Source organism: Kryptolebias marmoratus, linkage group LG2 (genome assembly GCF_001649575.2).
Source record: "Kryptolebias marmoratus isolate JLee-2015 linkage group LG2, ASM164957v2, whole genome shotgun sequence".
Lineage (NCBI taxonomy): Eukaryota > Metazoa > Chordata > Actinopteri > Cyprinodontiformes > Rivulidae > Kryptolebias > Kryptolebias marmoratus.
In genome coordinates this window covers 24,012,842-24,039,738 of record NC_051431.1, presented here as the reverse complement: position 1 = coordinate 24,039,738, position 26,897 = coordinate 24,012,842, and the positions used below count along the sequence as shown (strand labels likewise).

The 26,897-nt window shown below is 41.1% G+C and overlaps 1 protein-coding gene and 2 long non-coding RNA genes across 3 annotated transcripts; all 3 read left to right on the top strand.

The window, feature by feature from the left end:
* The first annotated feature begins 1,847 nt into the window (after nucleotides 1-1,847).
* On the top strand, nucleotides 1,848-3,299 carry LOC112451068. Its single transcript, XR_003039814.2, has 3 exons — nucleotides 1,848-2,344; nucleotides 2,420-2,505; nucleotides 2,575-3,299. It is a non-coding gene; the product is annotated as an uncharacterized LOC112451068 (long non-coding RNA).
* Nucleotides 3,300-4,174: 875 nt separating this feature from the next.
* LOC112451067 lies at nucleotides 4,175-5,417 on the top strand. Its single transcript, XR_003039813.2, has 3 exons — nucleotides 4,175-4,564; nucleotides 4,640-4,725; nucleotides 4,795-5,417. It is a non-coding gene; the product is annotated as an uncharacterized LOC112451067 (long non-coding RNA).
* A 7,773-nt stretch (nucleotides 5,418-13,190) lies between these two features.
* On the top strand, nucleotides 13,191-26,175 carry LOC108244418 (TRPM8 channel-associated factor homolog). The gene is made up of 14 exons (XM_017430611.3): nucleotides 13,191-13,531; nucleotides 13,608-14,225; nucleotides 15,546-15,672; nucleotides 15,751-16,495; nucleotides 16,795-17,011; nucleotides 17,237-17,522; nucleotides 19,162-19,454; nucleotides 19,788-19,962; nucleotides 20,126-20,220; nucleotides 20,326-20,536; nucleotides 21,245-21,481; nucleotides 23,238-23,461; nucleotides 24,593-24,706; nucleotides 25,588-26,175. The coding sequence occupies exons 4-14, from the start codon at nucleotides 15,849-15,851 to the stop codon at nucleotides 25,828-25,830; spliced, it is 2,742 nt and encodes a 913-aa protein (XP_017286100.1). The 5' UTR covers nucleotides 13,191-13,531; nucleotides 13,608-14,225; nucleotides 15,546-15,672; nucleotides 15,751-15,848; the 3' UTR covers nucleotides 25,831-26,175.
* Nucleotides 26,176-26,897: the final 722 nt, after the last annotated feature.

Below are 26,897 nucleotides of genomic sequence, written 5' to 3'. Positions count from 1 at the left end.
GACGAAATCATCAGAATAACAGAATAATGTATTATAATACCTTGTTGTCGACAAGCTCAATTTTTGTTGTACAGAAGTGAAAAATGAAGTAAACCCTTTCCATATATATCTAAGGTGATAACACACATCTTTTCCCAGATAATATTTACATCTGTGGAGCTAAAATCTAGATTTTCTTTACCCTCCATTTGAATTAATGCACTTCCAGTACTCCTCATCCTTGTCCACATTTGTGGCAGGCAATATCTGCTTTATCACAGACTGGTATTAGCTAATCGCTAACAGGAGTTAAATAAAAGTAGAGGACTTTCAGGGTGAAAGGTGATGTGGAAAAGTGATATGAAGAGGTACAGTAGTGGTGGCACAGCAGATAAGTCACATGACTTTGGTACTTAAAGATCAGGGGTTTGAGAGTTTAAATCCCGGTGCAAACCTCCGAGCAACCTCAGTTACACAATGAGTGAGAGACACAAAAATGGTGCCATGTCGGCTCGAACGTCGCCCAGATTAACAAGGTTCACATCAGATGTTGGGGACCCAGAACATTCTGATGAGAAATGAGCTACTGGAACAAGACATTTATGGACAAGGGCAGAGAACTCAACAATGTTGGAAGGCTATATGAGCAAGCCTAGAGAGAGGGGCTATATGGGAGGGATGTGGGACAGAAACACTGCCACTTGTCCATACCTGAGGCTTTACAAACTGCCAAACAACATGGGAATAACAAGAGAGTAGATCCACCCAGAGCTGAGACTAAGCATTACTGGCAAAGCATATGGGAGAAAGAGCCATCACACAATGATCACTTCCTATGGCTTCAGGATGAAAAGCTGGACTGCACCAGAACCTAACATGATCCACACCTACTGTCTAAAGAAACTGACTGTTCTGCTAAGTGAATGTCTCAAGCAGCAGAAACTGAATGTGGAAAAAGAGAAAGAGGAACCTTCATAGAAAGACAACGCCCTGCATGGCATGTACCACTGACAGGTTGAGGAATTGGCTGACATCAACATATTTTACCCGTGGCTGGAGAAAGCTGGACTGAAGGACGGCACAGAGGCACTAATCATGGACATGCACAAGAGCAACAGAGGCCGGGGTCAATCATACCAGTCAGGACCCAAGATGGAGGCTGTGTGAAGATTCCCCTGAGACAGTTTAGCAGGATGCAAGATGCAGGCAAGCAAAGCATACATGGAACGCCATAACCAAGTGGCTGGAATAGTGTACAGGAACATCTGTGCCGAGTATGAACTGGAAGTCCCTCAGTCAAAGTGGGAGATTCCTCCTAAGGTAGTGGAGAATGGCCGAGCTAAGATCCTGTGGGACTTCCAGATCCAGACTGACAAACAGGTGATGGCTAACCAACTGGACATTGTGGTGATAGATAAGATCCAGAAGAAAGCAGGGGTGATAGATGTAGCAGTCCCAAGCGACTGTAACGTCAGGAAGAAGGAGCACAAAAAGCTCAAGAAATACCAAGAGCTGAAAGAGGAAACCACTCGGTGCTGTGGTCCCCAAACTGGATGAGTGACTCCAACAGATCCCAGGAACAACCCCAGAGATCTCTGTCCAGAAGAGTGTAGACCTAGGAACAGCTAAAATACTGAGCAGAACCCTCAAGCTGCCAGGCCTCTGGTGAGGACCTGAGCTTATAATGTTAAGAGGAACTGCCAATGTGAAACAAATAGGGCAAGATGGCAGTTGTATATGTGGCAGGTTGGTGCAGATTTACCTTTAAGGTGAGTGGTGGGTGGACCCTCTTTCAGCAGAACTTTCTGTTCCTGGTATTCTAGGAATGAATGTGATCCGCCACTGTTACCAAGAGCTTTTTGGTGCCCATGGCCCTTCTCTTTTCGAGCTTCCTGTGGTTTTACAGGCGCCAGGCCTAGTTGTTGAGGCTTTGCAGAAATGCCATAAAGCAGCTGTTCACTCGTCGGCAACCTTAAATGAAACTGCAAAAATGCAGAGTCTACGAGTGGTGTGGGTGTCAGGTGGTACAATGAAGTTAGTTCTTAGCACCTGCCCCCAACAGTTTGCTGGTTGGGTTGTTCTCTTGGAGCCAACAGGATCTGGCCTTCCAGCTGGATTGCTGTTGTTCCAGGTGGTGGTTGCCCTCTAGTTGTCGTTGGAGCGCCGACAAAGAAAAGTGGGGTAGAATGTGGCAGGTTGGTGTAGATTTACCTTTAAGGTGAGTGGTGGGTGGCACCCACGCCGCCTTTAAAGCCAGGTGTGCGCTTTGCGCACTCAGACAGTCTTGCAGGGCTTCCTGGTGGCACCTTGCTGTGCGCTCCCGTGGGGAATTGTTTGGGGCAGTGCTTGCCATGGTCGTACTCAGGTTAGTTTTGTGGTTCCTTTTTGTTGTTCCTGACTATTAGACTGGTTTCTGCAATCATGCCTGTCTTGGGTTCAGGATTGCAGTTGGGTTGTGTGGGTTCCTCCTGCTCTCTGGAATGCGTGTGGTTGGGCGTGCGCCGTGGGCTTGTGGTTTCCACCGGGGTAAGTGGCTTTATTTCTCCGGCTCGTTTTGGGCTGTGTGCTATGGCTAACATTAAATTTTGCTCCTAGATCTTGGACCGTATATTTTGGTGGCTCCTCCCTTCCTCCTGCGGCATTTAGGGGTGCGCACCTGATCAGCGGGTGCGCAGCACAAGGTGTGCAGCTGCGTTGAGGCTGCCTCCACCTCCTGCTGAAGGGGCCGTTGTTTTGTCCCAGTTGCTGCTTTATGCCGTTACCCTTTGGATTACGAACTACCCAATTAACAATTTAATTTTATTTAGGTAAGGGCTCAACCTGCCTATGGTGAGTCTGTTGTAATTTAACTGCATGTTTATTTGCTGATGCTGTTTTTTTCTTTGCATGTCAATTTATGTATAATTTGCCTGCATGTTTGGTGTTCTGTTATTTTATTACTGATTTGTTTGTTTGTTCTTTTTGTTTGGTTGCAGTACATTGTTTGTTGTGCATTAACATATTATTTCCTTGTTATTTCTTAATTGGGTTTGAACGTATCCAGTAAATGCTGAAGGGCTAGTGTGCAATAGAAAATTTGATAATCATGTCCAGATTTTAATTCTTTGTAAGCTTACATTTTTATCTCTTGTGCAAATAAATTATTAATTTTAGACCAATGATCCACCTCTCTTTATTGTCCTGACCTACGGCCTTTTGGTTTGGTAAAGGTTGGAAGGTTTGACAGTCCCAGGGTTAAATCCCTGGGTGGCGTTGTGGGTTAAAGTATTTTATAATTTAAGTCTCAGACACCACTCGCGTCACACTTTGCGTTGTTGGAAGGATCTGGACATTAAGTGGAGGTGTGATTATGGTGTTTAATTGATTAGCTTTTAAAAATACAAGTTTGTTTTTAAATTTTATATGTTCACTTTTTAAAGTTTTAATATTATTCTTGCACTTTTTAACAGTGGATTGTTTGTTCTGTGTGGACAGTTTTGGGGACAAAACAACGGCTATTCTCTTCAGGATTAAATCTCAAGGTCAGTAGGATTAAAGTAATTTTCCTTGACTAAAGGTTGGTGTGAGTGTACTTGTGGCCAATAGGGAGGAGGAGCTTCAGCAGCTTGGAGAACAATTGTCTCAGCTTAAGGCGGACAATGAGCGACTTCTCCGGGAGGGGCACCCGGCCCAGGCCGGCCCAAGTAGCATTAACCAGGCTCCAGGCAATCCTATGGGCAGTGGTTCATCATGAACCCCAGTTGCTCTTGTGGAGCGTGTGCTTGTTATGCCCCGCGATCGTAATGGTCCCCTGTCTGCTAGATACTGGGTCAATGGTGTTCATCACCACAGAAAGTTTTTTTGAGAGTATTTTGAATCATGGGGCACCTATCGGCTCAAATCTTGTCACTAGTTGCAGTTGCGGGCAACCAATGGACTTGAAATTCCATACATTGGATATTTGGAGCTGGATGTGGCTTTACGCCACAAGGTGCTAACCCATTGTGGAATACTTGTGGTAAAGGACCCTCTTTCAGCAGAACTTTCTGTTCCTGGTATTCTAGGAATGAATGTGATCCGCCACTGTTACCAAGAGCTTTTTGGTGCCCATGGCCCTTCTCTTTTCGAGCTCCCTGTGGTTTTACAGGCACCAGGCCTAGTTGTTGAGGCTTTGCAGAAATGCCATAAAGCAGCTGTTCACTCGTCGGCAACCTTAAATGAAACTGCAAAAATGCAGAGTCTACGAGTGGTGTGGGTGTCAGGTGGTACAATGAAGTTAGTTCTTAGCACCTGCCCCCAACAGTTTGCTGGTTGGGTTGTTCTCTTGGAGCCAACAGGATCTGGCCTTCCAGCTGGATTGCTGTTGTTCCAGGTGGTGGTTGCCCTCTAGTTGTCGTTGGAGCGCCGACAAAGAAAAGTGGGGTAGAATGTGGCAGGTTGGTGTAGATTTACCTTTAAGGTGAGTGGTGGGTGGCACCCACGCCGCCTTTAAAGCCAGGTGTGCGCTTTGCGCACTCAGACAGTCTTGCAGGGCTTCCTGGTGGCACCTTGCTGTGCGCTCCCGTGGGGAATTGTTTGGGGCAGTGCTTGCCATGGTCGTACTCAGGTTAGTTTTGTGGTTCCTTTTTGTTGTTCCTGACTATTAGACTGGTTTCTGCAATCATGCCTGTCTTGGGTTCAGGATTGCAGTTGGGTTGTGTGGGTTCCTCCTGCTCTCTGGAATGCGTGTGGTTGGGCGTGCGCCGTGGGCTTGTGGTTTCCACCGGGGTAAGTGGCTTTATTTCTCCGGCTCGTTTTGGGCTGTGTGCTATGGCTAACATTAAATTTTGCTCCTAGATCTTGGACCGTATATTTTGGTGGCTCCTCCCTTCCTCCTGCGGCATTTAGGGGTGCGCACCTGATCAGCGGGTGCGCAGCACAAGGTGTGCAGCTGCGTTGAGGCTGCCTCCACCTCCTGCTGAAGGGGCCGTTGTTTTGTCCCAGTTGCTGCTTTATGCCGTTACCCTTTGGATTACGAACTACCCAATTAACAATTTAATTTTATTTAGGTAAGGGCTCAACCTGCCTATGGTGAGTCTGTTGTAATTTAACTGCATGTTTATTTGCTGATGCTGTTTTTTTCTTTGCATGTCAATTTATGTATAATTTGCCTGCATGTTTGGTGTTCTGTTATTTTATTACTGATTTGTTTGTTTGTTCTTTTTGTTTGGTTGCAGTACATTGTTTGTTGTGCATTAACATATTATTTCCTTGTTATTTCTTAATTGGGTTTGAACGTATCCAGTAAATGCTGAAGGGCTAGTGTGCAATAGAAAATTTGATAATCATGTCCAGATTTTAATTCTTTGTAAGCTTACATTTTTATCTCTTGTGCAAATAAATTATTAATTTTAGACCAATGATCCACCTCTCTTTATTGTCCTGACCTACGGCCTTTTGGTTTGGTAAAGGTTGGAAGGTTTGACAGTCCCAGGGTTTTATATATATATATATATATATATATATATATATATATATATATATATATATATATGTGTGTGTGTGTAGAGACTTGTATTTGCTACATTGTGGGGACAATTTTTCTAACATACTAATTTTTGAGGACCCACTGCTCCTTGTGGGGACCAAAGCCTTGTCCCCATGAGGAGAAATTATGTTTTTGGGTTAGGGGTTAGGTTTAGGACTAAGGTGTGAATTGAGTTTAGGTTTCGGGTTAGGTATGTACTGGTAATGGTTAGGGTAAGGGTCAGGGTTAGGCTGTAGTAATGTATGGAAGTCAATGGAAAGTCCTCGCAAAGATAGAGAGACAGACATGTTGGTGTGTGGGTGTGTGTGTGTTCAAAAACACACAAAGTGGTCATACACTTAGCATATATTTGAGCGTATGAAGTCACTATGACCTCAATAACACGAAAAAGAAGAACTTTGGTCAATAGAGGACCTAATTGAGAAATATCACAGTTCATGAGAATTTGACAAATTTGAGGAAGTTGGTTAAAAGAGTTACCAGTGAACAAATAAATGAAATGTGTAAGTTCACACGTTCAGCTTATACAGATAAGCACATTCCAGGAAACATTAGTCATGCAGGCATTGCCATATTTTCACATTTGATGACTAAAACAACTGATATTTGCATGCTGCTTCAAAAACAAAACTGCTTCGTTCTATTCTTTATTCATTTACAAACCTTTACTTCAAAAATACCTAAACTGAGTGAGTCATGTTGAATCCCACAAACTTCCATCCCTTTTCTGTGAGAGGCAAGTGACACCCTGGACAGGTCACAGTCCATCACAGGGACATATACAGAGAAACCATCATTCACACTCACACCCACACCCAGGGTGTGTGTGAGAACTTAAACTAGCTTATATTCTTATACCCCTTTTTAAACTCTGAACAGGAAACAAAGACTACCTGTTTAAAAAAAAGAATACATTCAGTTTTTTGTATTTTGATGTATGTCATTTTACAAATAAATGCCTAAAATGTCTTGAATAATGCAGAATTTAGTTGATTTAAAGTTTAATAATTAAATGAACTTAAGTTTGTTAGTTAACAAAGATTTTTTTTTAAGATTTTAGAAATTGGTGTTACCTGAAAGTTTTGCAATGCATTTAATAATGTGATATTTACTCAGTAAATAAAAACTTTTGCATCTGTAATTTGCTTTCTGTATGTCTGTACTTTGGTCTTTCTGCCACCAGTTCATACCAATCTCAACGTTGGCAGGAGCTGGTTGTGGAAGACTGTGAGTGATCTTGTCCATCAAACAGAAATATTCCAAGAGCTGATTTTAGGGTCAATAAATCAAATGTTTATATTTTCGTGTCATTATACGTAATAATATAATGCATTATAGGTGATGGATTGTGGGGACTTGTGGTTATGCCACTGACCTCTTCCTGCAGTATCAGAGTGGCATGGGCGGAGCTTCCTTCTGCTCACCTGGTGGTGATCCTGCTGATGAGCCTCCAGCCTACTTAAGCAAGCTCCTGGGGATGATCCATCCATCGCTGGAACATTACCTTTCCCTGGTACATGTACAGCCTTTTGCTGTGTCCCTCCTGACGATTCTTTCGTAACCAAGATAGTTTTTGCCTAGGAAGTACCACTGCCCACCTGAATACCTCCCATGCATCTGGAGCTCGTCACCGCCCGTCCTTCGCTTTGCCACTGTCCTGCCCAAAAGACTTATCCTCTGAAGATTTCGTCCTCCTCCTCCCGAGCCAGCCTTCATATCGTTTCCTGTAAGAACTGAAGATTCAGCACCATCCTTCCCATCCTCCACGTTCCACTAACCAAACCTTCATCCTTTTCAGATAACCCTCCTGAGAGCACACTGTAAATAAACTCGCTTACCTTTTACCTCTGTGTCCTCATTATCGGTCTGGCTCACTCTGGGTACTTCGGTAGTAAAACTTAACATGGATAAGGAACTCCAGTGCACTGAAAGAATCACTGGCTTCTCTTTTCAGCATTAACAACAAACTCAAACTTTTCATGCGACTTACAGAAACTGGATGAATTTGTTTTACCAAGTAATCAGACAGCTGCTAAAAACAGAAAGTAAAGTATAAAATAAAGCCTCTTGGTGTAAAATTCATTGAAATAAATTATTACACAACAAAATCTGAAGAAGAGCATACTGACATTCTGTAATAAAGTTCTGTCACTTTGTCACAATTAAAAAATATGCAAACTTAATACAAAATATTTAAAACAGCTGACAACATTATTGGAATAATCCATAATACTGCAGTGGCAACAAGCTCAATTTTTGTTGTACAGAAGTGAAAAATGAAGAAAACTTTTTCCATATATATCTAAGGTGATAACACACATCTTTTCCCAGATAATATTTACATCTGTGGAGCTAAAATCTAGATTTTCTTTACCCTCCATTTGAATTGGTACACTCCCAGTACTCATCATCCTTGTCCACATTTGTGGTAGGCAATATCTGCTTTATCACAGACTGATTATAGCTAATTGCCAACAGACGTTAATAAAAGTAGAGGACTTTCAGGGTGAAAGGTGATGTAGAGAAATGATATAAAGAGGTACAGTAGTGTTGGAAGCAGACAAGTATATCAGCAAGCAGGTGAGTGGAAATGTACAAACAACAAATTGAACCATCTCTCACATGAACATGTCTGCTGGTTTAAAGACATGTACAAGTACATGCCCTCATCATACAGTACCTTGTGCAAAAAATATTTAATATTTTCTTCTTGAAGAAGTCCTATCAGGCCTTTTTGGCCTGTGGGACCCCAGAAGCAGCTGACAAGTACCGGCAGTGCAAGCGGCATGTGGCTTGGGTGGTCCCTGAGGCAAAAACTCTGGCATGGGAGGAGTTCGGAGAGGCCATTGAGAAAGACTTCCGCGTGGCTTTGAGGTGATTCTGGTCCACCATACGGCGTCTCAAGAGGGGAAAGCAGTACAGCACCAACCAGGGCCGTAGCCAGACTTTAAAAAATACTGAGGTCAATCACTCATTCTCCCCCTGCACATCAGTTACAATGAAAACCGAAACTTAAATAAAATAGAAGCATTTATTTAAAATAAGTGACTTGAAAGTGTTTATGACATGTATTAGTGTGTGTTTGTAAAGTCATGGGGCGCGATGTCATCTGAAGCAACAGAGGATTCAGGGCACAACCATGATGACTCACTAAAATTACATGTATTAGTTTATATGAATGTTGATTGTTCACGCTGCACAAACATAATTTGAACACCAGATTTTAGCATAGATTTACCTTTTTATCAAATTCCAGTGAGGTGTTGTAGTTTTGGAGCTGGACCAGTTCTAGTGTGGTCCAGATGTAAAACAAAAAGTAGCAAGTCTTGGCAGATTAGGATTCAGAACACGCGAACCACAATGAAGTTTTAAGGATTTTATTAGTAGCAAAGCGCTATCTGGATTACCTAAAGCCTGGACCGGAGCTTCGGCGGGGCAGCAGGGGATCGCCCAGACAGGTAAGCTAGTGGCACTTCCTGAAGTAAAGTCCTTTGAGAAGGGGGCAAGGCAGTTATCAGAGTCCGGGGGCAGGCGAGAGTCGAGAACCAGGAGATCCGAGATCGGCAGACAAATCCAGAGAAGCACTAACCAGAAAGCGAAGTCCAGAGAGGGAGAGCACGGTCTGTTTCCAAAAGGCTGAGTCTTTGAAGGTTTCCGACGAGGAGCAGGCGGTGGTCGAGGGTCAAGGTACAGGCGTGGGTTCGGTAACGTGGCAGGCATGGACTGTGATATGCTGGACATTTACTCAGAAGAACCTTTCAATAATCTGGCAACTGTGAGCTGTGGGCTTAAATACAGGAACAGACAGGTGAAGCTGATGAGGATGATTGTGGTGTCATGGTAACGGAGGCGTGGCATGGGCTGTGGAAACTACTGGAACTAAGAGCAGGAACAGTGGAACTGTGACAAAAAAGTGCTAAAATCCCTTTATTAAGGTTTCACAAATCACAACCTTGGTTTTAAATGTTCTGCAATCAGTGCAGAATAATCTAGTCTAGGTCTCGGTGTTGTACTTTTTTAACTAGAGTAGATTAAAGATGCTAAAGGTAGTGAAAAATTAGGTGGAATCGCCCTTTAGCCATTTTCCGAATCGGAAGCTGCAATCGGAAACTAACTTCAGGTTCATGGAATTTAAGGAGAATATTTTTAGCAAGTTACCTCAGTTGTGTTTCACCGTAAGTGGCGCTCTTCTTCTTCTGATCTTTATTTTAGCAGTAAGGTAGCAAAGCTGCACTCTTCTTCGTAGACATTGAGTTTGGCCGCAGCTGCACAAAGTTGCAGCGCCTCCTACAGTAAACTGATGGAGCTACGCAGAGAACCACACCGCTCAAAACCGTTGTTTTGATTAATTTTCACAGCAGAAAAATACTGAGGTCCGGACCTTGGTGTCCTCAATGTTAGCTACGGCCCTGCTTATACATACCTGTAGAAGACAAACACATCACTTGTCTTGTTTCCTGCACTTCTGACTCCTACAAAATAAATGTCACACAGTGGATAAGCACCAAATTATTTGTCTTGCTACTACAGTCACTGACCGCAGTGCTCACTGCACAGAAAATGGCACAAAACTAGCTTACACATGAGAAAATAAACCATTAAAAGATAAAATTTACAAACAATTTAACTATAGAAACACAATGGAGTAAACTACTATTTCAGAGTACATTTTAAACTGTATTTCATGTAGATGTACATTCAATGATTAATTCTAAGACTTTCACAAATTCTGTCCAATGGTTCATGAGATATTTTGCTAACAGATGGACAGCATTAAATTTAACAGTTAATGCCAAAGTTTTAAGCAAAAATGTGACAGTGAGTAACTCTCAGTATGTGTTAAGGACAGCGTCCAGCTACAACCACATCAAATTTTAGCTTAATTTCTGTGAAACTTTACAATAATATAGCTATTTTTGTGTCAGCCAATGTTGACACAAAAACATCCACTGATGTTTTGGTGTTATCAGTGAATCTGGCTGCACTGATGGCAATTTTGAACTGAGTTGACTACAAATGTTAATAAGTTGTAGAGCTTCATCTTATAATTACTCTATGAGAGTTTTATTAAAATTCATCAATCCACAAAGAGGGATAATAGGAACAGTGCTTTTTGAACCTGCTGTCATGGAATTGTGGCTGAAACAAACTCACAGTGTAAACACAGGTCAAGTTCAGAGGTACATGCAGACAAGTAGGTTATGTTACAAAGAAGAGGTTTTAATAATTACCTGGAGGAACAAAGTCTCAAGCAAAAATATTAACTGCAGCTAGGTAACTGAGTTAACATTAACAAACAAAAGATCTGCTGAGAAAGAAATTACCAATTGAGAAACAGTTGTGAGGAATTTAGGTGTGAGCAGGATGTCAATGAATGAGTGCAACAAACAGATGGGACCAAAAGAAAACAGGTAAGGAAGAGGCCTAATTCACCCAGTATTTGTATAGCTTTTGCTGATGCATAATAGGATTTTGAGCATCTGTCAAATTCTCAAAACGCTTGCAAAGGGAGTTATGCAATACAACATGCACTTAGTGTCTCTCTGCACTGGTGAACTTTTCCACATTCAAATAAGGTACTATGCATTCAAAGGAAAATGTTGCCATTAATATGTTATTAGCTGCCTGTCCTAAAAACCCTTGACTAGTGCTGTTGCATTTTGTAATACAAATTAATATTTTTGTACTATTCCCTAGATGACTTTTGTGGTGAATTGGTGCTAGATTAATAAATGGAATAGTTTAATCGCTTTGTCTACATTCCTATACAGTTTTGTCTACATTAATATACAGTGCAGAAACATGGACCATCTACAGAGTGCTGACTGCCAGGTGCCAGCCTCAAGGTAACTACTCCAAAACTACAGTTGGGTTGTCTCTCCCCTATCCAAATTAGTTAACCTCTACAGTATAACATTTTTCCTGGTTACCTGAAGCTACCTTCAGTGAGCTGCCTTTCATCATTGGTCTATTCAGACCCCACAAGGCAATCCACAACACCTCCTTCACATAGGCAGTGAAGGCCACTATCATCCCTGTCACCAAAAGCTCCGCAGTGATGAGCCTAAATGACTATTGGCCAGTAACTCTCACCCTGATAGTCATGACGTGCTTTGAGAGACTGGATATGGCCCACATTAAGAACGCCATCAAGGTCACTGTGGATCCAAACCAATGCACACCGATCCACAAAGGACACCATTTTCTCGGTGGTTTTTACAGCTCTCACCCACCTGGAGAGCAATGATTCATATGTCCGCCTATTGTTTGTGGACTTCACATCTGCTATCAACATCATCAGACTGCAGACCCTGGTCTACAAACTGTCAATACTCGAGCTGATCTCCTCCTTCTGGGGTAGACCGGGACTTTCTGACTGACAGGCAACAGTCGGTGAAGATCCACAACCTCTCCTCCTCCCCCATCACCCTCAGCACTAGGTCCCCTCAGGGCTTTGTGCTGCTCACGTACAACTGATCAGCAAAACACGCAAGCTGTCAAATTGTGAATTGTTTGCGGATGACACAGCGGTGGTCGGATGAATCACCAACAATGACAAGTCTGACTACAGAGGGGGGGTGGAATATCTAGAGGGGTGGTGCAAAGAAACAACCTTCGCATCAACGTAAATAAGACCAAGGAGATGATCATGGATTTCAGGAAGGGCAGACATCAACAGACACCCATTCTCTTGCACATCGGAGGAACAGAGGTGGAAGTGGTGTCCAGCATCAGGTACCCAAGTGTGCTCCTAAAGCACAACCTGTCCTGGAATAGGAACACTTCCAGCCTGGTAAGGAAGGCACACCAGTGCCTCTACTTCCTCAGACTGTTGAGGCTCACAGGTCTTGAGTGCTCAGTTTTGAGCCCCTTCTAAAGATGTGTGGTGTAGAGTGTCCTGTGCTCCAGCATCACTGTGTGGCATGGCAGTTGTTCTGTGGGTGAGAAGAAGGCTCTGCAGAGGGATGTCAGAGTAAGCTTTCCCACCACCACAGACATTTACAGCTCCAGATGCAGGAGAAGGGCCTCTTTCATCATAAAGACCCCACATACACACTCTTCACCCCCCTCCCCTTGAGCAGAAGGCTGCGAAACATCAAGAGCAGGACTACCAGACTAAGGAACAGCTTACCCTGACACTGAACTTGGGTGGGGCTTTGTAGCCATGCTAGTGTTACTTGTTTACCTGCTGCTGTTTATATAGCTGCTGTGTTACGCTGCTGATATTGTAATAATGCTGTTATTATTACACTACTACTGCTAGTTCACCATTATTGTCTGTTAATGGGTTAAAACTGGAACTGAGTAACAAAATTCCTTTCCACCTCATGCACCTATGTGATGAGAAAGACAATAAAATTTCCTTGAATTTGTCAGTGAGGGCAATTCCTTTGATTCTGGGGTGAGGGTAGGGCTTTCCCAGTGAGTAGATCCAGAAGACAAACTCCCTCACAGTGCTTATTTTCTCACCAACTCTCAAACTGAATGAATGAAAAGAAGAGTATCTTGTTTAAATATATGAATTCAGAAAGAACAAATAACTGATGATCATGTCTGTGTCTCCCATGCCATGCCTCGTTTCTGCTCTAATCATGTTCATTCTGGTCACCTGCATTCCTTCCCTGATTGCCTCTACTACACCTGGGCCACGCCCTATATATTCTCCTCCTCTGCTCTCCTTCAGTGCCAGATTATGAAAGCCTTCAAGCCAGTAGTTGTCCAGCATTCTCGGACTGACTTTTTGTGCCTTGACCCTATTCACGTTTCCTGGATTTCCCCCTACCTCTTGCCCCTGTCAGACCCTTGCTGGACTTCTGGACATCAACCCCTGCCTGTCACGCGGACTCGGACCTTTCGCCTGCCCCCTTGGCTTTGTTTCCTGCTCTCGGCTCTCCCGGCTTCGACTCCTGCCCGTCCGACCCCGAGTTAAGTTTTGCCCCAGCGACCTACCTTTTGCGAGAGCCGATACTCACCTTCGTTCCTGGACTCCTCTCGGCCATTGCCCTCCAAGGGATTGGTTCCTCTCCCCATCGCACCACCACTCAGGTTAGTGTAACTTCCTTTGTCAGTTACTACTTCCTGGGTTACGTGTGGTTCACTGAACCGTCCCCTCTCTCCTCAGAGCGGCGGCCGGAGATCCAGTTGCTACGTGTACCAATCTATCAGCTGGCTAATAAAACTGTTAACTTTTCACTCCTGTGTCGAGGCTGAATTACCGGGTCTAACTGATTCTTGTCAATAACATTATTATAATAATAACAATAAAGTCAAATATTATTTTACCATGTAAAAAGTTAGAAGGAAAAGCATAAGTTTTTAAATATCCTACCCCTTCATTACGATTCAGTAGTCAAAAGAATGAATTTGTCCTTTGTCCTCTTAATCCTAACTCACATTGCTTGCAATATTGTCATATATTGATATGATCACACACACACATTTATACTGTAAATTGACATAAACCAGGTTAGTCTTAAGAGTGAGAACCAATCGTAAAAGGTAAGTGATTTATTTACGACATGCAATTTAAATGTGCAAGGTACTGGAAGCCAGGCAGATCTGAAAAGGCAAGAAGGAGCAAGGTGAGTCTCAAATACCTGGTCAGCTTTGAATGACATTCACATTGGTGATTTGTTCTTTGTGTCTCTTTTCATACAGGTGAGGCGAGTATGGAGTCGTGGAAGCGTGGAGGTCCAGATGGAGGTCTTAGAAGGAGGTTCCAGAAGTTGTCCAGTAGAAGGTAAGTCCAAAAACAGGCAAGTGTGCAGAAAAATCCAGGCAGGTAGGTATTTACAAAGTTCAGGTGACAAATCGATTACTGAGACAAAGCAGACAGGGACAAAAATACCAAAGGTTAAGACAATAACTCTTAGACAAAACATTGTGTTCAAAGGCTGGGTCTCTAACCAAAAAGGCTCGATGATCCAGCGTAGATCTGAGGCCAACTGCAGGCTTAAATACATCAGCTGTGAAGGGAGAGTCCCAAGACCCGCCTTAAGGGCGGGGACAAAGAAAACTCTAGATCCTCACATAAATGTAAACCCTTATTTTATGAGCATACACTTTTACATTCACATACAAATACACACATGCATAACAGTATATACTGCACACATACAAAAACATAAACATACACGCATGCAAACATATGAATTTGTATATTTACATACCCACATATATGTGTGCAGTATACATACATATTCGTATGTGCACATATACACACATACATAGACACTCATATGTTTTTACACTACTTGTTCAGAAACCCTTTTCCTCTCTGCACCTCATAAAACAGCATGTTTTTGTACCCCTTTTTGAATTGGTTCATGTTTGGACATTGCTTTAACTCTGTACTCAGTTTGTTCCTAAATTTCACTCCCTTCTAGCTGAAAAGAGTTATGATAGTGGCAACTGAGAACTGTTGGCAAATAAATTAGCGCTTGAGTAATGGAGACAATGGTTTGAGGGCCCTGAACACAAAACCTGTTTCTACTTTCAATCTGGCAAACATTTAAATGACCAACAACCCCACTTATTGGGACCCACATATTAGTAGTTTAGTTCAGTTTAGTTAGTTTGTAATAATTTCAATTATGGAGCAAGTCAATGTACAATTTAGTTTCTAGTGTTAAATATGTGTATTATTAGTTTCTTCATTCATTAATCAGCCCTGTCAATATGTTTGAGAGGGTCTTTTCAGAAAGTTTTGTCTCTAAGATACCTTTGTTTCATTCTGTTTTGTGAAAATTTCTTTTTAAGGTAAGCTCATCCATCAATTTGACATGGTAAATCAGTAAGAACTGGATTGCTGGGCAAATTAGAAGAGTGTTCAAGTTAGAAACTGGCTTTTGCTGGCTTTTAAGTGATCCTGATGTTGAGCCAGCCCTGGTGTACCTTCCATGGTGAATTTTTTCAGAAAGAAAATAAATATATGAGTGACAAAAGGGGAAAAAAGAACTGCAAAACAAAAGACTGCTTCTTCACTGCTCATTGGTTAGTGATTTAAGTCCCTCCCTATATTTTCTTTGTCATTTTTGGATTTTCTTCTATAAATGGAAAGAAATTAGTCTCTTCACCTCATCTTCAACACGTTCCACCTTAACTCTAAGCCTTTCTGAAGGAAGTGTTTGGAAAACTGCAGTGCCAGGACTGAGTTATATTTTCAGCGATCCTAAAGTTGCATTCAGGTAAAAGTGACTTTATTGTTTTGTTGAGATCTGTAAAAAAAATAATCATTTCAACTTTATTTTTTTTGTTCCACACAGGAAAGGAGATTCTTAACTATCACGACCTCTCACTGAGAACAAGAGCAGTTTTTTGATCTGCTGTCTTCTTTATTTACCTTAGAGCGTATCGTGTCACCATGTCTGACCAGCCAAGCCAGTCTTACCATGAAAGGGCTTATAAGTCTCTTGTGAAAGGTCTGAAGGAGCTGGACCTACGCAGCTCCAGCGTTCCTTGTAACCTGGTGCTCTCAGGAGAAAATGCCTTTCCTGTAGTGATGAACAGCGATGGTCATGTCCTCATGGCTGCTTCTCGGTACGGCAGAGGAAGAGTTGTGGTCCTGAGTCATGAGCGGTACCTGACTTTGTCTCCTGCTCTGGTAGAGAATGCTGTGATCTGGCTGGGAGGAGGGGAATCAGAGAACCTGTCTTTGGGGGTGCACCAAAACCTGAAGGCAGTTGCTGACAACCTCAGTAAATCCAACTTCCAAGTTAGCCTTGTTGAGGGTTTTAGTGAAAATTTGAGAATTATTGTGTATGTATCAGATGCCTACGAAGTTGGTGCAAGCGCAAGAGATCTGGGAGCCTTCATTAAAGCAGGAGGAGGGGTGCTGATAGGGGGACAAGCGTGGAACTGGGCTGGACAGAACCCCAACGAAAACCTAATCCTTCAGTTTTCAGGAAATAAAGTCTCAGGGGTGGCAGGGATCTACTTTTCTGATCAATATGCAAAAGGAGAAAACCTGCCTATAAGCCCTGAAATCCCAACATCCTGGAAATCCTTAAAGTAAGTGTATATTTCTCTTTCATTACACTTTTTACATTTACAAATTATGCCCTCACCTCCAATCCCTGAAACACACACTTATATTATAATGTTTTGGAGGGGGGTTTGGCATTCTAATACGCAACAAAAAATATAACATTGATTCATTTAGGGATGAAGTTATGAGAAACAAAATGAGCTTTTGCTGAATAATTTTTCAGAATATTGATTCATGTTCTTTAATTTTGAATTGCATTTGTTCTTCGTCATCTATTATCATACTTGTGTGTTTTTGTACTCACATCCTTCCCATAACAAAGCAATGAGATGAATTTTGAGAAAGATCTCGAGTTTTTGCTGAAAGGGATTTTAGAGTTTGACATTCGTGGAAGTTTTGTTACCTCTGAGGCTCTGATCCACGGCCCTTTTGCCTTTCCCATCGGGACCACAAATGATGGACAAGCGTTCCTGGCAGGAACCTACTTTGGGAAGGGACGAGTAATTCTGGTGACACATGAACGTTTTATTGAATCTGAGGTAAAGTTTTAGGAATATGAATGTGGTTTCTTTTTCTCACATAAAAAACTAAATTACATTTAAAGCTGTATATAATCTGTAAGTTGTATCCAGAGCCTTAAAATGGCCTTGAGTATGGATAAGATTATTTTTCTTTAAGCATTTTTTATTAATCTATAATGTATTGAATTTAAAAAAAGCTTTATACATTTTCTGCTATACAATGAACTGTTCTCATATTTATAGAAACTTGCATCATTTTGGAATAATGCCTTTCATTGGCTGGACCAGGACAAAAAAGGGACCATAGGATTTGGTCCATGGGTCAACATTTTACCCAGTTTAGAGTTAAAATGTGAGAAGACAACAATCAGGCAAGACCTGAGTGTTTATGTGTGCACAGCATACAGTGAAGAAGATCCTGAGAAAATACAAACCTTTGTGGCAGAAGGAGGAGGCCTGCTGATTGGTGGACATGCCTGGTGGTGGGCACACAAACATTTTGGCCAAAACCCATTGCAAGACTTCTCAGGTATAATAATGCATTTCATTGTTTTGAATTTTAGTTTTATCCACCAGGAAAATAGACTGACACAATAATATAGGATAGGATTACATACTGTTGCAAGCTAACCATATATGTTATATATGTGTGTGAAGTAAAATACTTCTCAGGAAGAGAAAAAAATGATTGTCATGGTTACTGATTGCTCCCTGTATTTATGTTAGCATGTTGCTCGGTTGTTTCTTCTGTACTTTTGTCAAACTTAATTTTTTTTAATACTTGCTGCATGACAGAAAGATTTGACCAGCACAAACACTGCCTAGGTACTGCCTAGGTCTCACTGGCACCAAACCATGGCTTTATCAGCAAAGGAGTCCTTTGGATACCACCTTTTGTGTCACGTTGAGCAGTCAGGGACATCTAATCATGAGCCATTGTGATATTTCTACCTGAAGAAGCTGCTTTTTGTGAGGGAGTTCCAAAGGAAACCTCTCCAACTAATTCTGTTTTGGAATTGGTCCCAAAGATCTCTTCCCTGATTCCAGTCTTAATTGGGGCTTAGCTGGATGCCTCTTCTTTTCTTCTTCTGTTGAGGGGTTAAAGGCTGATTTGCCTTGCCAATTCCTGTCTGCAAGTGACCCCCGGAAGGACTGTCTTCAAAGCCACACTTAGATACTTAGTCATTCATCTTGGGTCTCTATCGTTCAGCTATGGTATCTGTCATTGAGGATCTCCGGAAGGATGCATGTCCTTCTGACTTAGTCAAGAAGGAACTTCAGGTTGACGCATGTTTTGTTCCTGTTGCTGAGGTCAACCTGCCTTTTTGCTGTCTGGTTTATGTTTCTGAGAGGGTCCTACTATTTGCGTCCTTGCCTGTCTATGCTCCTGCATCAGCAATAAAGGGGGGTCAGACAGATACTCCACCACCATTCACAACACTTGTCATCAAGGGGACTCAGCTGGACACCTTTTCTCCTGTCCCTTGTCTGAGAGGGCTGTGCCAGATGATGCTTAACCTGTCTCTGGTCCAGCTGTCGAAGGCATGCAGCCAGATGCTTCTCCATCTGTCCCTGCTTCAGCCATCAAAGGTTTCCATTTGGGCTCATCTCTGATTGCTTCTGTGTTTGATCGGGTTCTTATGACATTAAGGGGAGCAAGGCCAACTCACACCCTCCACATCTTGTTCCTGTTCAAGTTGTTAGTGAGGTCCCAGCAAATGGCCTCTCCATCAGAACTGCCCTGTCATGTCTGTCTGGAAGCTTCGCAGCTGGCCACCAGAATTGCCTTGTTTGTCTGGATGGGCCTTTGGGCTGTCCGCTTAAACTGTTTCCACCCGCTTAGATGTTTCCTGAGTTGACCGTCAGAATGAATTTCACCTGTTTACTTTTTGTTAACTCTGGTTCAAAACCACTCCTCTTTTTCAGTTTCAGATGATGTACTATCATGATTTTAGGGTTAGTTTTGTATTTTAAGTATATTCTTGTTTAGTTTCTTGTCATCTAGCATCAGGTGATCTAACAGATGGAAACAGAATAAAAAGCACAAAAACATTAGTGAAGCCAATAGTGAGATCTCACCAGAATTATGACTCCAACTGAGAAATAAGGTTAGTTAGTTTGGGCTGGGAGGAGCTACATGTCAAACATGTCCATTTACTGTGTTTCAGGAAACAAGATCCTAAACAAAATGGGCTTGAGTGTGTTGAAGGAAACCATTAGTACTGGTGTTTTCAAAGCTCCTCAACCAAGTCAAGCTAATTACTTCCACTTCCGTCATCTTCTGCATCGCTTTGCTGGTCATGTTTTCAAAGGCAACAAACTTACCAAGCAAGATGAAGAGCACTTTAAAAAACTGGAAATGGAGTGTGTCCACTTCTTGAGCATGAAGGCTTATGACAGCTACTCCTACACACAGATTCTGTCCATCCTCACTGATATCTTGAAGTTAGCCATGCCACAGGTGAGTAACATAAAGCTTTATTTTGTTTTAATTCATTTTCTGGAATGGTAAATACATTGAATTTAGTATGAAATATAGTCATTATGGCAAAACAAAAAGAAAAAATCGACAATGTAAAATAGTTTGCAACATGGACTTGTTTTTAATTTTGTGATCACTTGAAGCATGGTAATTTGCCCACTAATGTCTTTGCCAAACCTTTTCTGTTTCCCTGTTAGTATTTGTACCCCTTGAACCTTTCCAAGTCTTCTCATATTACGACTACAAACCTCAAAGCTTGATAACATATCACAGAAATGTTCTCTAAGTGTTTCTAATGCACTTAATTTTAAGGTGAGTGGGCAGAACCCTGTGAGCAGTGCCCAGGACCTCATGCTTCTCAATCTTGTGACCAAAGTGTATGATGTTTCCCTAAGCCAGGATGCCCTCCTGCCCTTTCTCATCAAGAACATCCCAACACTACCTGTTGTCAACAACATAAAGATCAAGATTAATGCCCAAACAGCAGGTCAGGTCTCAATGTTGGCTATAAATAAATGAGATATACAATATATCAAATATCCTGCTAGTGTTGTATGCTGCAGCAGAATGTTGTGTTGGCACAGACACAAATCACTGTTACCTGTTTTACATGGATGAGTTTCATATGTTTGTTTCTGCTTATGTGGCAGAAAATGAAGAGTGGATCAGTACAGGTTTGTACCTCTCTCCTGGATTAAAGACCTGGATGACGATGTCGCCAAAGCTTGTTCACAGGAAATGGATGGTAGTGTGCATAAACTCAAACAACTACTGTGATCTTCAAAATATTCTGCTAAAAATACTTTATGCAGGTTCTTAACAAAGTAACACATGGTGGATATCTTTAAAGATCCAGATTGGCTGTCAAAGTGATGAACTGGACAAAGAAGAGTTGTTAAGAGCACCAAATGTTATTGAGAGATTCCTTGTTACATCAGAGAGGACGCAAGTTTGGAACATGTGGGGTGGACTCATCTATCTGGTGGCTCCACCTGATGTAAAGGTGGAGGACGAAGAGGTCGTGGTGGAGGTGGCTGTGTCTGCTCCTTATTACAAGTCTGGTGAGTGATTGATCTCATCTTACAACAAACATACTGAAAAACAATGTATCTGTTCAAAAGTTGTTTTTTTAATAGGGGGTCTATATGTGTGAATACAATGTTATGCAAAGAGTCTCTCCATATTAGACATTCTAGCTGAGACATATTTATGCCAGTAGCTGGTTGACTTAAAATGAGCCTGTGCATGGTATGGAATCAATAGTTGCATATTTCATGTGTGAAAGGAGTTTTGAGCAGATGTCTCTAAAGTCTGATGTGGTAAATTTGAAAGATTTAAGTCCCACCAAGACTAGGCTTCACATGATGTAACAGTTATTTGAGAGTACAGAAGTGAAAGATTAACCCAAGAATGGGAGAGAAAGATAAAGCCCACAAGATGCCAAAGCCAAATTTGTACCTAAAATGGCTCTTAGCTTAGCAGAAAAATAGATTAAACAAGACAGGAAAAAAAAAAACTTGTGACAGAGGCCTGAGGTATTTTCTACACCTTCCTTTTTCCCAATTTTTACATAAGACACTTCTGTGTAAAATACTTGTGCATGTTGGGGATCCTTCATGGAGGTGAAAGTGGTCCCTGACAACATGTTACTAGGAAGAATTTTACAAGGACCTTTTATCACATATGTATTCTGTCAGCAGCAATTTCCAGGAAGAAGAAGAATTTTAGGTGCTGTTTTTATCACAATATGCACCCTTGTTTCACTTCAGGTGTGACCAAAGCAGATGACTGGTCCTCGATACGTGAAGCTCCTGCACCCTGGGCAGAGTTTGAGTTTGAGAACATCATCCTCACTGTGCCATCACGTGTTATTCGTGAACTGGATTTCCCTCTTGAGGTGGAAAAACTCTGGAATGACATCATGAGGGGAATTGCAGATTTGTCTGCCATACCACACAAATTCATTCGTAAAGAACGCGTTTTAGCGGATGTGCAGATTGCTGTAGGTAAGAATATTGTTTGATTATATTCAAGAATATTTTTTTGACATTCCTTACAGTTAATATAAGGGGAAAATACATTTTCCTCATGGTGGAACAGCGGGGCAGTAGTTGGAGCTCTTACCTCCCAGCAAGAAGGTTGCAGGATTGTTTCCTGACCTGGGGCCTTTCTGGGTGGAGTTTACATGCTCTTGCTCTCGTGGGCTTACTCCAGTTTCCTCCCACAGACCAAAATAAGGCATGTTAGGTTAATTGGTAACTCTAAAATTGTCTGTAGGTGCGAGTGAGAGCGTGAATGGTTGTCTCATTTGTCTCTGTGTCCCTGTGATGGACTTGCAACCTGTCTAGGGTGTTCCCCGTCTCTCGCACAGTGACTGCTCGAAATAGGTTCCAGCTCCCCACGACCTGGATAGGTGAAGCGGGTAAAAGAAAATGAATGGATGAATGGACATTTTCCTCATTGAAATCTCTTGTATTCAGGCTAAACACAAAAAGTGGAATCCCTACAGAAAATATAACTTAATTAATTAAGGGAAAATTGTTCTAGAGCAAAATCAAACATTCTACTTGTGGTGCCACTAGTTGGCAAAAAATGTTACTAGTAAGAGTGTTTGTTGAATTACTGTGACCAAATACACAACTAGTGAAGTGTAGTAGGGAACTAGTGAGTGAAAATTATGCTTGATGTGAAAGATATCAAATGCATGTAAATACAAAAACAGCTTGCATTGCGTAAGTTGCAAGTTGTAAACAGGAAAAGCAGCAGTACAGAATCTGTGAGCAGATTTGTTGCAACAAACCTACAGTTAAAGAAAAGCTAAAAACGTACAATCATGGCAGATATTTCATGAACTTCAAAATCTGCTAAGATACAATGACCCTTGAGGAGGGGCAGGTTTGTATTAAGACTGTACTTCCTGCGCACAACTCTTTTTTTTTCCTGTGCCATTCTTGCTAAATGTCACTATTGTTTCAGTAGAGATGCTTGCTATTTAAAAAGACAACTGCAGTGAGTGCTGCATGTCTGAAGCACTGGTATGAACGGCAGCGTTGCTGCCTTGAGGTGATAGTTCACACAGGCCACGACTTGCTGCTACGTGCCATTAAATTTCACCTTTAGTCCCACAAGAAAGATTCATTTCTTCATGAGCAATGAATCTATTTTGACATCAAGTTGGCATCAGTACCTGTCAACTTTTGGTTCTGGCATGCAGCCAGAAAAGATCTTACTGTCCATCAATAAGCAACAGCACATGTAGAACATAATGGCCCTGATGATAACAACTATGATTTTTATGGAGCTTAATGGAGGAGAAGACTAGTGGCTGGAGAGTGTTCCTATGTAAGGATCTCAGTTTTTTGTTGTTTGATTGTAGATCTTGTGATTATTTCTAGGTTTATTCCTTGTGTTCATGTTAGTTCCTTGTCTCAGGTCCCCCTTGTAATCAGTCTCAGCCCTTTATATTCCCCTCCACTCCGGTTTACCTTCAGTCAGGCCTTATCAGCTCATGCTGCAGTCTGGTTTCTCCTCTGTGTTCTCCTGTGATCCTGATAGGTTTTTGTTGCTGCCACGCCAGTCCTTTTGTTTAATAAACTTTAGTTTCCATCGAGTTCTGTCTGCATTCTGGGTTCACCACCTCCACCAACCATGACACCCTATTTGTAGTCAAGAAGTGTTCGTTATTAACAACAAAATGGCTCACTAGTTTAATCTCATTCATTCAAAGAGGAACAATAACTGATGGATGTTTTCTCCATTTAGGTTGGATGCATGCAGGCTATCCTGTTATGATACATTCTTCTGAAGCAGCAGTGCTGTTCAAAGTAAAAAATGCCAGGACTTTCGGTCTGTGGGGAGAACTTCATGAACTGGGACACAACCAGCAGAGAATCTACTGGGAGTTTCCACCTAATACCACAGAGGCCACATGCAACCTGTGGTCAGTGTATGTTAACGAAGAAGTGCTCGGAGTCAACAGGGCAAAGGTAAGGTTGTTTGTGTTAAATCAGACAAAAGTCCACAGAAACAGGTTTTCTCAAACCACTTTGAAACATGACTGCTTTATGATAATCTGAGAATACCTGATCATGTCAGAATTGTCTATGTCTCTGTAGCATTTATAATGGCAGTTTAAAGTTGGCTTTTGGGCCTAAATACTGTTTTAAATTAAGTAAATAATATGAGAGAAGTACATGTTGTTTACCTATAATTTGTTTATCTACAATAGTTTTCTTATTGATGTTGTTTAATCTCTAATGTTTTGTAAGAAACCTCACAGAACTGCTTTATTTATTCAAGTGCATCCAAGTGCTGGTGTAGATTCTTAATCACCCAGGACATGGAAAATCCAATTAAACACAAAACAAAACAACTGGACTTCTGTTCTATAGTTGAAGACATTTTGATTCCCATCTGGGAGGTACTTTCAGTTCAAAACTGGAGAGAGTGCAGCTGCAAGCTTTTAACTGCATGGGATGCTCCATTTTGTAAGCTAGATTCACATGCAGATAAGCTCACTTCCCTCCCACTGGAGAGTCATTACGGTCTTTGTTTGCCCGGCTCACAAAAGAGATGTCTTGGTCACATGCATGAAGGTATGCATTGGAGGGAACCTAACTTGGTGCCAAGCTTATGCTTTTAAAAAGCTGAAATCTGAGACCTCCTCATCTGTTATAAGTTGCTTTTTCTCATTTAATGTAAATGGCTTCCTTCACCCATCTGTCTTCTCTGTCCAAAATATGAACATTTTGGTCCTCCATAAGAGTGTTCCTTATTGTTGAGGTGTAGGCGAACAGCTGAGTCTTGTCCTGAGGAGCTGCTCTTCTGTGTTGAGCCATGTGTGTGTGGAGAGGTTGTAACTATTTTGTTATCATAGGCATGTCTCAATAAAACCTCATGAGATATTATGAAATCAGTGACTGAGTGACTGAAGGTTATCACTTTAGCATTTTAATTAAGCTATAAATGTTACAAATCTCATGTTTAAAGTTAGCTTTAAAAATTAAAGCTGCGTTGCAACAAATGGGATGTAATTTTGTGTCATTTACCTGTATTTTGAATCATGTTATGAAGTTTTGTTTTTATTGTATAAGATGAGATAAATCTCTGAACTGCAGGCTCATGAATCAATGACCTCAGAAAGTCGGAAACAGTGTGTGGAAAAGTACATTCAGGGAGGCAAGAAGCTCAGTGACTGGAAAGTTTGGACTGCTCTGGAGACATACTTGCAGGTAAGAAAATAATTAAACTATTTTGTTCTACAGAAAACACAAAGTCTTTCTGAACTAGTGCAATAATACACTGGCTCATCAACTCATCTACTGACAGGCAGTGGTCCATTGTGCAGAAGTAGAAACAAATTTTGCATTTTGAGAGCAAGATGACAACTGCTGTTTAAACTTTAACATTTCTTGACCTAGCCCACCTTGCTACTTTAAATTGGTCATAAATTTGGCTAATTTAGTTTTGTGACTTATTTTATACTTAAGCAAAAATGATCCCATGTTTAATTTTATACAGGAAATATAAACTACAGATTTATTTACTTCCTTAAAAATGTCAGCATGTGACAAGATCATATAAATCGCGCTGAGGCCTGATGTGAACAGGAACACGGATGAACAGCTGGAACCAGATGTTTACATACACTGTATGAAAAGACACATTAGCATTTTTTTCCTTGGTGTCTGATAATAAATAAGACTAAAGCTTTCCTGTTTTAGGTCAGCTAGGTTTCCCAATATTATTGCTATTTGCTGAATGCCCAAATAATGAATGTTTTACTACTTTTTTTTTTCAAATATAAACATTTACAGGCACTAATACTCTGCCATTAAACAACTTGGGAAAGCCCAAATGATAATGTCATGGCTTTGGAAGCTTTTGTTTGGTTAGTTGACAACATTTAAGATAACTGGAGGCGCATCTGTGGGTTCATTTCAAGGCACACCTCAAACACATTTTTTCTTTGTGGGGCATGATAAGAATAAAGTTGGTGTGGTATGGTAAAATTTTACACACAACTACAATTGAAATCACAACACAGTCCCAGTTTTTAGGATGTGTAAACAAATGAGATTACATCTTGCTATATTTTTTTTCTTCCATGTAGCTCCAAGAAAGGTTTGGTTGGGATGCCTTTAAGAAGGTGTTTGCTGCCTACAACAAAATGACCAACTTCCCCAGTGACAACGAAGGGAAGATGAACCTGTACGCTGAGACCTTCTCTCAGACTGTCAACATGAATCTGACTGGATTCTTCAAAGCCTGGGGATGGCCCATCGAAACAGCCACTGAGGAGAAGCTGTCCAGCCTGCCTCTCTGGTCTGATCACCCCATGGCTCAGTATTTGTAAAATGCTTCTGTTTCTGAGCATAAAGTGAACTGCGTTGGTTAAGAGTTACCTATTTTTGTCCTTGTTGATTTGGCAGAAATAGAATGATTACCAGAAAAATCATAATATGTCTTAATCAAGAAATGCTTTTCATTTACACTGATCTTCTTATTTTGTGTGGTGCATGAGATTAATAGTTCAATCAAATTTTTCTGTGGAAAAAAAGAGCTTTCGCATTCTTTTTTTCTAAGTATAAATTTCAGAAATTGATGTTTCTGTTCCTGAAAATTCTGATGATACTAATAGCAACATTTACTGTGACTGGTCAAATGTTTATGAATGTTGAATGGACAATGAATAATGGATATTCAGAATAACTACTTTAAATAATTTTAGATATGTCATTGAAATGAATAAACAAGTTGTGTACTTAATTAACTTTTCCTTGGGTGATCTCTTTTTTTAATTTGCATGCAGTCATTAGATATATCAGTAGGCTTAAAACATTCTTTCACCAAAAAAATTATTTAATTAAATCTTGTAGCGAGAGAGCAGAAACAGGCGTGTTACATCAGGGCAGAAAATATGTTTGCCTTTTAAAACTTAAAAAGTACATTTTAGATGGTGGATTGATTTGTTGATAACAGCAGGTGGTGTTAAATTTCTTCACAATGATTACAAAAAATTATACAAGAATCATTTCTGCAATTTTTTTTTATTGCTGTATAGCATGACGTAGCAGACATTTTTGGACCAATATTCATCAAGAAAAATGTGTTTCTCTTTAACCAGGAGCCTGTCTGTACTCTGCAGAATCTAAGAGCACACATGTACACATTATAACCTCTATTTCTTTAAGAGCCAAGATATGCTGACATTAAGACTCATTGTTTCACAACACTCAGTCTCCACTTATGCCAAGTCTGTGCAGGGGGAAAAGGGCAGAAAGACACTCTCAAAGAACTTTAACTAACTTTTACTAACTCTTGTGAAAACACCAAGTCTTAATCACTTTGATGTGCCGAAAGAAATATTAACCTTTGAATTTCCTTTGTGTTTATATAAGTTTTCATTTAGACCTTTTCTGA